Source organism: Nematostella vectensis, chromosome 3, assembly GCF_932526225.1.
Source record: "Nematostella vectensis chromosome 3, jaNemVect1.1, whole genome shotgun sequence".
Classification (NCBI taxonomy): Eukaryota; Metazoa; Cnidaria; class Anthozoa; order Actiniaria; family Edwardsiidae; genus Nematostella; species Nematostella vectensis.
Window position 1 is genome coordinate 1,205,596 of NC_064036.1, and position 12,196 is coordinate 1,217,791.

The following is a 12,196-nucleotide window of genomic DNA, read 5'->3' on the forward strand; positions in this document are numbered from 1 at the left end:
CGCGCATTAATGGGGAGGCAATAACCAGGATCCCAGGCCTGTCTTAGTCGGTTACGCCACGCACAGCTCGCTGAGATGTACACTGAAAAATATCGTGGTCTTTTACACGCTTGCCTCTCTTGGGAATAGGTGTGTTGCTATAATAATGTAGTGCGTCGTCATCATATTACGACCTAGGCCTACATTGCTGCCTTTAGCCTTTGTACTCCTTTGTCCAGTCATGCACGTGCATATGACATTTTTTGTGTACAAAACAACAAAAGCAAGCTACATTGGAATGCGCGCAATCTAGGATGCTTTGTGTTCTGAGGTTTTAGAATCTGGAGTTTGGATAATATGCAGGCCCCCAGCAGCTGACCGCATAAACGTAAAGCGAGCACTCACAAGAATGAAGAAGAGTGGTATAGTAGAGTCGCACACGCTGTAAGGACGCACTTTGTGATAAAAATGTCTGACGCATTTTGTTATAAAAATATCTGACGCACTTTGTTATCAAAATATCTGACGCATTTTGTTATATATTCTGACGCACCCAAGGATTTTCATCGTAGTATTTGTCAATAAATAGTTTTACAGACAGCTTTGTCACCCATAGTTTCTATTATTGTTAGTACATCTTGATCAAATGCTTGTTTTCCTTGTTTTGTTTTCTTTTTTCTTCAAATATTTAATGCGTCTAAAATATCTGGTATATCTCAGAATAACCTCAGAATAACCCAAAATTGAAGCGGAGAAAAACAAATCTAAGGACGCCATTAGTGGGAAAAAGGGGAAAATGGTTTTACGCGGTGACTAAAAAGGGAAAAAAATTTACGCGTGACTAAATGCCCGACAGTCGGAAAAGGTCCTCAATGGACTAAATGCCCGACAGTTTTCAATCTATTCTAATATCCCAATAAATTGTCGACCTAGTAAGTATTCTATATATGTTAAAAAAAGGCAAGCGAATCTGAATTGAGCTTTTTTGTCTGAATTGAATGATTTTCCTTGCTTTTATTCACCATAAAATCGTAATCAAAGTTACTCTTTTATTTGCTACAATAACACTGTCGGGAAAGGTCTCCAAAGGTAAAGCGACTGCCGGGCATATAGCTACTGTGTTACTTGAAAAACATAAAACTAAAATCCTGATAACGGGCCTGCTAGCCCTTCCTAAGACCCTGACGCCTGGGTGCCCTATGCATTTCCAGATCGTAAGGGCAACTTTTTGTTACCCTGTGCATGTGTTGCCATGTAAACGCCAAGACTACATACATGGCACAGCCCCGTGGGAAAATCATGGCTATGCGCTGAAATATCATAACATGAAACATAATAATGCCATAAAAAGTACTCATAGTCTGATAGTAAATGGAAAAAAAAAGAAATTCGAGAGCATGACCAAGTATCGAACCTCGTCAAGATCAGGGTAAAATGGAAAAAATAGACCATACTTCCAGACATGCGCTGAAACACCGTATGGCAGCAAGAAGCTTTACGGCTAAGCTGGAGATTTCGGCCCCAGCACCGCTATCTAGCGAACTGTACAACACAAAGGAACCTGAGGTACCTGCGCATTAATGGGGAGGCAATAACCAGGATCCCAGGCCTGTTTTAGTCGGTTACGCCACGCACAGATCGCTGAGATGTATACTGAAAAATACCGGGGTCTTTTACACGCTTGCCTCTCTTGGAAATAGGTGTGTTGCTATAGTAATGTAGTGCGTCGTCATCATATTACGATCTAGGCCTACATTTCTGCCTTTAGCCTTTGTACTCCTTTGTCAAGTCATGCACGTGCATATGACATTTTTTGTGAACAAAACAACAAAAGCAAGCTACATTGAAATGCGCGCAATCTAGGATACTTTGTATTCTGAGGTTTTGGAATCTGGAGTTTGGATAATAAGCAGGCCCCCAGCAGCTGACCACATAAACGTAAAGTCGCACACACTGTAAGGACGCACTTTGTGATAAAAATATATGTCGCACTTTGTTTTCAAAATATCTGACGCATTTTGTTATAAAAATATCTGACGCACTTTGTTATAAAAGTATCTGACGCATTTTGTTATAAAAATATCTGACGCACTTTGTGATAAAAATATCTGACGCATTTTGTTATAAAAATATCTGAGCCAATTTGTTATAAAAATATCTGACGCTTTTTGTTATAAATTCTGACGCACCCAAGGATTTTCATCGTAGTAAATAGTTTTACAGACAGCTTCGTCACCCTTAGTTGCTATTATTGTTAGTACATCTTGATCAAATGCTTTTTTTTCTTTTTTTTTTCTTTTTTCTTCAAATATTTAATGCGTCTAAAATATTTGGTAGATGTCAAAATAACCTCAGCCAATCCAACATCTTTTTTATAGCTGGCTAGAGATGTTTTTGAACATTGTTATAGAGTACTAGAATTTTATCGTGAATCTACAACATTGTTATAGACAGGATTTGCTGAGGGAAAATGTTTAGTTATAAAACATATGAAAACAAATAATATTGGGTGATACTTCAATAAGGAGTGTGTTCCCCTCCTCCCTTGGGCTTGGGCCAAGTGAACTGCGATATGATCACGAGTTCTGACAGCTGCGAGGGAGACCACACGTTCACTATACGAAAACAAGTCACAAGAGGAGGGGCGTATAAACCGAAACTTTTTGTTTGTGTTGTTTGTTTAGGTGAGTACATAATTTATTTGTTTGTGTTGTTTGTTTAGGTGAGTACATAATTTATTTGTTTGTGTTGTTTGTTTAGGTGAGTACATAATTTATTTGTTTGTGTTGTTTGTTTAGGTGAGTACATAATTTATTTGTTTGCGTTGTTTGTTTAGGTGAGTACATAATTTATTTGTTTGTGTTGTTTGTTTAGGTGAGTACATAATTTATTTGTTTGTGTTGTTTGTTTAGGTGAGTACATAATTTATTTGTTTGTGTTGTTTGTTTAGGTGAGTACATAATTTATTTGTTTGTGTTGTTTGTTTAGGTGAGTACATAATTTATTTGTTTGTGTTGTTTGTTTAGGTGAGTACATAATTTATTTGTTTGTGTTGTTTGTTTAGGTGAGTACATAATTTATTTGTTTGTGTTGTTTGTTTAGGTGAGTACATAATTTATTTGTTTGTGTTGTTTGTTTAGGTGAGTACATAATTTATTTGTTTGTGTTGTTTGTTTAGGTGAGTACATAATTTATTTGTTTGTGTTGTTTGTTTAGGTGAGTACATAATTTATTTGTTTGTGTTGTTTGTTTAGGTGAGTACATAATTTATTTGTTTGTGTTGTTTGTTTAGGTGAGTACATAATTTATTTGTTTGTGTTGTTTGTTAAGGTGAGTACATAATTTATTTGCTTGTGTTGTTTGTTTAGGTGAGTACATAATTTATTTGTTTGTGTTGTTTGTTTAGGTGAGTACATAATTTATTTGTTTGTGTTGTTTGTTTAGGTGAGTACATAATTTATTTGTTTGTGTTGTTTGTTTAGGTGAGTACATAATTTATTTGTTTGTGTTGTTTGTTTAGGTGAGTACATAATTTATTTGTTTGTGTTGTTTGTTTAGGTGAGTACATAATTTATTTGTTTGTGTTGTTTGTTTAGGTGAGTACATAATTTATTTGTTTGTGTTGTTTGTTTAGGTGAGTACATAATTTATTTGTTTGTGTTGTTTGTTTAGGTGAGTACATAATTTATTTGTTTGTGTTGTTTGTTTAGGTGAGTACATAATTTATTTGTTTGTGTTGTTTGTTTAGGTGAGTACATAATTTATTTGTTTGTGTTGTTTGTTTAGGTGAGTACATAATTTATTTGTTTGTGTTGTTTGTTTAGGTGAGTACATAATTTATTTGTTTGTGTTGTTTGTTTAGGTGAGTACATAATTTATTTGTTTGTGTTGTTTGTTTAGGTGAGTACATAATTTATTTGTTTGTGTTGTTTGCTTAGGTGAGTACATAATTTATTTGTTTGTGTTGTTTGTTTAGGTGAGTACATAATTTATTTGTTTGTGTTGTTTGTTTAGGTGAGTACATAATTTATTTGTTTGTGTTGTTTGTTTAGGTGAGTACATAATTTATTTGTTTGTGTTGTTTGTTTAGGTGAGTACATAATTTATTTGTTTGTGTTGTTTGTTTAGGTGAGTACATAATTTATTTGTTTGTGTTGTTTGTTTAGGTGAGTACATAATTTATTTGTTTGTGTTGTTTGTTTAGGTGAGTACATAATTTATTTGTTTGTGTTGTTTGTTTAGGTGAGTACATAATTTATTTGTTTGTGTTGTTTGTTTAGGTGAGTACATAATTTATTTGTTTGTGTTGTTTGTTTAGGTGAGTACATAATTTATTTGTTTGTGTTGTTTGTTTAGGTGAGTACATAATTTATTTGTTTGTGTTGTTTGTTTAGGTGAGTACATAATTTATTTGTTTGTGTTGTTTGTTTAGGTGAGTACATAATTTATTTGTTTGTGTTGTTTGTTTAGGTGAGTACATAATTTATTTGTTTGTGTTGTTTGTTTAGGTGAGTACATAATTTATTTGTTTGTGTTGTTTGTTTAGGTGAGTACATAATTTATTTGTTTGTGTTGTTTGTTTAGGTGAGTACATAATTTATTTGTTTGTGTTGTTTGTTTAGGTGAGTACATAATTTATTTGTTTGTGTTGTTTGTTTAGGTGAGTACATAATTTATTTGTTTGTGTTGTTTGTTTAGGTGAGTACATAATTTATTTGTTTGTGTTGTTTGTTTAGGTGAGTACATAATTTATTTGTTTGTGTTGTTTGTTTAGGTGAGTACATAATTTATTTGTTTGTGTTGTTTGTTTAGGTGAGTACATAATTTATTTGTTTGTGTTGTTTGTTTAGGTGAGTACATAATTTATTTGTTTGTGTTGTTTGTTTAGGTGAGTACATAATTTATTTGTTTGTGTTGTTTGTTTAGGTGAGTACATAATATATTTGTTTGTGTTGTTTGTTTAGGTGAGTACATAATTTATTTGTTTGTGTTGTTTGTTTAGGTGAGTACATAATTTATTTGTTTGTGTTGTTTGTTTAGGTGAGTACATAATTTATTTGTTTGTGTTGTTTGTTTAGGTGAGTACATAATTTATTTGTTTGTGTTGTTTGTTTAGGTGAGTACATAATTTATTTGTTTGTGTTGTTTGTTTAGGTGAGTACATAATTTATTTGTTTGTGTTGTTTGTTTAGGTGAGTACATAATTTATTTGTTTGTGTTGTTTGTTTAGGTGAGTACATAATTTATTTGTTTGTGTTGTTTGTTAAGGTGAGTACATAATTTATTTGTTTGTGTTGTTTGTTTAGGTGAGTACATAATTTATTTGTTTGTGTTGTTTGTTTAGGTGAGTACATAATTTATTTGTTTGTGTTGTTTGTTTAGGTGAGTACATAATTTATTTGTTTGTGTTGTTTGTTTAGGTGAGTACATAATTTATTTGTTTGTGTTGTTTGTTTAGGTGAGTACATAATTTATTTGTTTGTGTTGTTTGTTTAGGTGAGTACATAATTTATTTGTTTGTGTTGTTTGTTTAGGTGAGTACATAATTTATTTGTTTGTGTTGTTTGTTTAGGTGAGTACATAATTTATTTGTTTGTGTTGTTTGTTTAGGTGAGTACATAATTTATTTGTTTGTGTTGTTTGTTTAGGTGAGTACATAATTTATTTGTTTGTGTTGTTTGTTTAGGTGAGTACATAATTTATTTGTTTGTGTTGTTTGTTTAGGTGAGTACATAATTTATTTGTTTGTGTTGTTTGTTTAGGTGAGTACATAATTTATTTGTTTGTGTTGTTTGTTTAGGTGAGTACATAATTTATTTGTTTGTGTTGTTTGTTTAGGTGAGTACATAATTTATTTGTTTGTGTTGTTTGTTTAGGTGAGTACATAATTTATTTGTTTGTGTTGTTTGTTTAGGTGAGTACATAATTTATTTGTTTGTGTTGTTTGTTTAGGTGAGTATATAATTTATTTGTTTGTGTTGTTTGTTTAGGTGAGTACATAATTTATTTGTTTGTGTTGTTTGTTTAGGTGAGTTTATGTCAAGCGAAGGCGACTGCTAAATTACAGCATCATTCACGGCTAAGTGGCATAGCCGGTTTGCCTCAGTTAAACTTCATCGGCAAAAAAAACTGCAGGGCGACTTCGACTCGAACGAAGTGCTTTAAACCACAGCTTAGATCCATGTGGGATCTAGAGCTGCGACCGGGCTAGCGTGATGCCAATTGTGCGGATCACGCATGCGACCTTTGCTAGTCTAAAACTCCGTCGGATAACCGGCTATGCCATGCTGACGAGTCCTAATAAGGACGAAACAGCTGTCCATGGTTGCCGAACTGCACGGGTAATAGACTGTGCTAGCGTCCCGTCTTGGCCCGACTGGTGCCAATGTGTGTATGCTAGTGTGCTTCTAAAGTTCACATTGAATTAACCGATGGAAATGGATTCTTTGTGTGGCATTGAGCGGGAGCATAAAATGGCGGCGTGATTGGCCTTCTTTAAAAATGGCTTGCTTATACTTTATCTGTTTTCATGATTCCTTTATTGATATGGCCATTATCATTTTAGGTTACCCTTAGCAACAGAAAGGGCCCGTCAGAGATAGACGTGCAGCAGATGAACCTCCTGTACAAGTGCAGTGGGGGAGGGGGAGGGGGAGGGGGTGGTAGTAGTTGTCAAGACAAGATTAACAAATGCAGTCAGTGGTTTAAGCAGTACTGTAGTTGGCACCAATACGTACGGGAGAACTGCAAGAGATCCTGTAAACTGTGCTGAGCTCTAGGTCTTTGAAACAGATTTCTCCCCTCCAGAATTGAGTAAACTATATAAAGTATAGAAACTAGAGGTGTATAGTGTGTGTATAGAGTAATGGAATAAATAGGCAAACAACCATGACATCGTGGTAATCAAATGATACAGTCATAAAGCTTTAGAAAGTTTTAAAAAGAGATAAAAATCTTAACTCAATTTAAAAAATGCTTCTTCATTCATGGAGCAAAAATATAAGGGCCCCCGAATGGCCCCCCGAAATTTCGAAGTGCTCGCAGTTTCCGGCTAATGCTCGCACGCTCGCGCAATTTTTTTACACCGTGCTCGCATTGTATTTCTCGATGTTCTCGCTGCTGCTCGATTTATTCAACAACTAAAAATGTCTCGCATAAAAAACGGGGTGCTCGCAAGTGCTCGCCAAAGACCACTCGGGGGGCCTAGTATATGCACAAACAGAAAAGAATCGCTTTCTTCAATGAAAATAGTAACATTATTAACAGAGTTCATAAGTCCTTATAATAACCACGTGGCACTCCAAAGCAGCAATACTGTAAATGTGCTACCCACAATTCCAGGCACGCTATTGTTAGGCGAAGTCACTTTATTTGGTCTTCCTGTGGTCCCTGCCGTCATACCCGTACCGCTGGTCATTACTGTTGTGGGCGCCACGCCGTTGCAGTAATCTTTTGAGCATTTGTTTTTAATGTAAATGCAGCTTTTGACAGTCAGGGTTTGCGTTTCATTAAAAAACGACGAGCAATTTGCACTTGGAACGAAGCAGTTTTTCATGTAAGAGTCTTTGTTGATCTTGGCACCGCCACCGTAGTCAAAGGTCAGCACCAGTTGAATGTATGCGCACGCAGTTCCATCAGAACACTGGACTACCTTCTCGTTCTCCTCGCAGCCATCACGTGTCTCATTGTAGCACTGGTAGCACTTGAGCGAGTAGACTGAAAATCGAAATGACACAATCTTATTAGAATTTCCATGGAGAACAAATACATTTTGGGTGCTAACCATGCTCCTCCTTGTAGAGAATGACGCCAAAATATAACGTGGTCGATTCTTAGGCATAGAGGGCGACTCAGGCAGCCGAATCATCTGACGACGCACACAGCTTTGGGTCGAAATTGCTTTTGTGGAGAGAGGAAAACGGAGAACCCGAAGAAAAACCCTCGGAGTAAATGCGAAAACCAATAAACTCAACTCACGTCGGAACCGGGGATTGAACCCGATACTTAGTTGTGGAGAGGCACAAGCGCTACAGAGCGACGCTTTGCCAACTACGCCATTCGGGCTCCCCAGTAAATTAAAACATTTATAATATTTCGTGTATGTGTTTGTATTTTATAGCCGTAGAGTTAAAGATCGTTTGAGATAATTTTATCTCTCTATTCATTGATCGTAAAGGGGCCAGGTTTCACTATCCATTTATTTTTCCTATTGTTGAATCCCCCTTCGTCTCATATCAACGTGAAGGGTGGCGATCCGTTCCATGTACCACTCCAAATTGCGCAAATCTCGCAAATCTCCTCTCCATGACACAAACGTCAACGGTTAATGAATATTGTACTAGATTGATGAATTAAGGAAGAGGCGTGGCTTTTACAATACCCAATAGATTCATGCTCTGGCCTCGGCCCCACTTTCCGATATGTCATAGACATGGAATGGAATCGCAACCCTCCCCATCCCCTCAACACACGCACACGCACGCACGCACTCACACACACAATATAACATTAACCTACGTGTAGCCGCTGATTCGCATAAATATCCTCGATATTTTCGCGAGTCAGTGGCGAAGGCTATATAATATATGGTTACAGACGAAATATGGCATAATAAGAGAATAAATAAACAGTCAAGGATTTGTCGCATTCGTGAACTATTTAAAGGCTATAACAGGCTACAATTATAACTTAATTTATAACTTTGGTGCATAGTTTATTATTTTTTTAGTTGGCTCCATCATCAGGGCGTGTCTGGGCCCCTCGCGGAACCTTACGGGACACGCATATCAGCGTATGCAAACGACTTGTTCTTCAGAAAGGAATGTAATCATTACACATCCAGCCACATATCCACGGAAGGAGATGGCGTCACGTGCTAATCAGGGATAATCTTACACGCGACTCACACTATCCATGTTACAAACAAAAACTAAAATAACTGCATCAATATTACACCAGGGCCGAATGTGATAAAAATTATCTCCTGAATAGTTTCTAACAGTAAGGAACTGTGGGGATTCCCTACGAAACTGCTACGCTCTCCTCTCCCCTCACCTCGCATCCCTTCGAGCGTTTTTTCGTTCCATAATAATGGCTAGAGCGAAAAGTAGTCATTTTTCACATATATCTTCTTTTTAGGATTTCCTTTCCTTTTCCATTACATTTATTTTAAAGGTTTAGATTTATTTCATTGGAATGGTTGGATCCAGGGTTTCTAAAAACACCAAAATATAATGCATTACTGGATGTATATTTGCAGATATTAATTCCCATGGGGATGGAAAATCACCACTTAAAATGGTACATTAAAACTTCAGTATTGCATCTTATCTAAAATTGTGTCTGACACTATATTCTATCTTTGAAATCCTGTTTCATCCATTACTTGTTCTTTGCAAGGACAAAGCTTGTCAGAATGTAGCTTTACAAATGACATTAATGAAACTTTTATTAAGGAAAGGGTTTTTTTAGGGCAAGATACTTAAACTTTATAACACTAGCAACAACCTTGTTCTTTTTCAATAATAGAATTCTGTTCACATAGCTTGGATAGCATAGACATGGCCTCTTTAGAGGCCTGTGGTGATGAAGGGGTTAAGATACTGGGAAAGGGGAAATGTCAAGAAATGCTCAATCAAATTATTTTCATTACTGTTATATTTTTTTTACAAACCTTTCAAGTTGAGTCAATTCCCTTTATGTCTCCTCCCCCGTCGACTATTTTTTAGTCAATTGATATTCTTTCCTTCCTCTCTACCCCAAACATAGATCAATAAAAGGGTTTGGTTTGAAATTAGAAGTTAGCATTTTAGCACTGTCAGTGATGCCTTAGATGTTTTTTTTAGGATTTGCTTCCAAAATCAATTTGTTTTTTCTTCATTGCATTCATTTTGAAGTAGGCCACCAACAACAAGGCCACTATGTGGTAAATGGTGGGTGCACCAATATGTAATGCATGAAAGGGGATATATTTTTGGATTTTAATTTCCAGACATTTTTCTGAATATTCGGTCCAATGAAGGAGAGAATCGCCACTAAATCAATACATAAAAATTACAGTATGGCATCTAAACAGTCTAAATATATTATTTCAAATCTGTGGAATGCTGTTACATCCATGACCTATTCTGCACAAGGGCAAAGCTTGTCGGAGTATTGTTTTGATTAAAAAAAATATATTTATAAACTTCTATGATGGGACATAAGAATTTACCATTAGACTCTTGACAACTTTGACAGCCATATTCACACCAGGAATTGTGTTTGTTAACTTTGATGTACTGCATAATTTAAATTATTGAATAAGGCCTGGATCCATTTGGTTGGTACAATAAATAAATCTCAGTAAAGAGCAGGATCCTAGATCCCCCAAAAATACCTCAATCAGTCAACACAGAAGGTGTTCAATGCTGGCTCCGCTTTTAGGCATTGCCTAAATCTATATTATGTGTAAAAGCACGATGGTTTCGGCGGTCAGACAGCTGAGAACGTTACGCTGACTCCATCGTCATTTCACTGCGTATTACGCTTACGAATATGAAATCGACCTGCGCCTTAATATGACATTCTCTCCGGCCCAATGCACACGAATACAATATAAATAATCAGAAAAAGCAATATAGTTGAACCCTCTTGTGGTAAAGTTAAGATATCCAATAGCCTTATCAGGGTTCGTTTGCAAATACTCTAAATTCTAGTGTCAAAAAGATAAAGCCTAGAATTTCTTTTGCAATTTCGTTAGTGATGTAACCAGCTCATGCGAGAAAACAAACAGTATTGGTAAGACTAATGTGGGGGGCATGGCAGCGATTCAGCTCAACCGTAACAACAAATGCACATCTCTAGTTGCAGGCTGATAAAACATAAAATAAAGACTAAATACTTGACTGGCTTACCATTCTGAGCGAATCCCAGCACCACGCAAAGTACAAGTAGATTTCTCAGCGCGGTCGAACCCATGTTGCAGCAGAACAAAAAATCAAGATGCTTGAAAGAAGTTAAAAATGTGGTTTGTAGAACGTCTCGTCTCTCAGAGATGTGACTTGAATGAATTCCGACGGGGAGAGGCGATCATTATATAAAACTTGATACAGCGGGGGGATAGAATTTCACCACTTCCGGTTTGAGTGAACCCCACATATTTGATGATGCAGTTGGGTGCGACCATTTTCCGGTCTGTTTTTCTCGCCTTGTCGGGGGAGGGAGTTGATTTATTATTCCTCCCGTCCCTTGTTTAAGTGTAAAATTCTTAAATGTTTAGCGGTCAATGTAATTTAGGTCTGACCTGTAATGAGGCATCACGTTTAAGGCTAGATTTGTGGGTTGTTGTGACGAAAGGCCTGATGAGGCCTCTTCGTCACTATGCTATCGTGCGGATAAATAAATAAGAGTGTAACCATTTCACTTCTACCAGGCGTTCCTGATAGTAGTTTTAGAACGTGATAGTATTTTATTTGTTTTAAGGAGGGTCGTCTTACAGCGGCGCATCGCGGCCGAGAAGGAAGGATGAGAGCGCGGTCAAAATAATGCTGTTTACGTACACACATTCCCAGGGTAAGACAGGTGTTGTTATTCAAGTAAAACACAGAAAAGAGACGTGATCATTTTATTACAAACTGCAAAAATAAAGCAGTTTTCCCCAAGCTCTACTATAGATGGTGTCATAGAGTTCATTAGCTGATTACGGCACAGCCTTACCAACCTCTCAGTCAGTCTCCAGCCAATCCCAGTACTAGCTCGAATATTTTCACGATTGATCACCCTGTAATTGTCCTATAATTGTCTTATATCCTAGAATAAAGGTCACAGTAAACTCTCATTGCTTTGCGATGTGTATTCATGCAATAACCAAGAGATTAAACATCACCACACATATCATAATCAACACCACCATACTATCCTGTCGCCTTTGCTATGAGAACGTGATTCGTTATATAGCGTCCCCCGGAGATAGCGGATAATGTCATTACAAAATAATAAAGGGCACAACCGCACACCCTTTGGGAGGGGGGGGGGGGGCTATTTAAGCTATAACTGCTTTAACTTCTGAACCATAGCAGCTAAGAGGCTAAAACTTTATGACTTTTTCTAAAATCTATCAGCGAACGATTTATTGGGGACCTTAAGATCCGGGAGACGGCGGTGAGAAATCAGCGGACACGGCCGAGGGGACCTGGGGTCGAGACCCCCCCACCAACGCGCGGGAAAAACAAACCCT

The 12,196-nt window shown here is 36.7% G+C and overlaps 1 protein-coding gene across 1 annotated transcript; it reads right to left on the reverse strand.

Annotated features, from left to right (window-relative positions):
* Positions 1–6,675: 6,675 nt before the first annotated feature.
* On the reverse strand, positions 6,676–11,283 carry LOC5517002. Its single transcript, XM_032386983.2, has 2 exons — positions 10,875–11,283; positions 6,676–7,695 (listed from the first exon to the last, which is right to left on the reverse strand). The coding sequence occupies exons 1-2, from the start codon at positions 10,936–10,938 to the stop codon at positions 7,259–7,261; spliced, it is 501 nt and encodes a 166-aa protein (XP_032242874.2). The 5' UTR covers positions 10,939–11,283; the 3' UTR covers positions 6,676–7,258.
* Between the last annotated feature and the right edge of the window lie 913 nt (positions 11,284–12,196).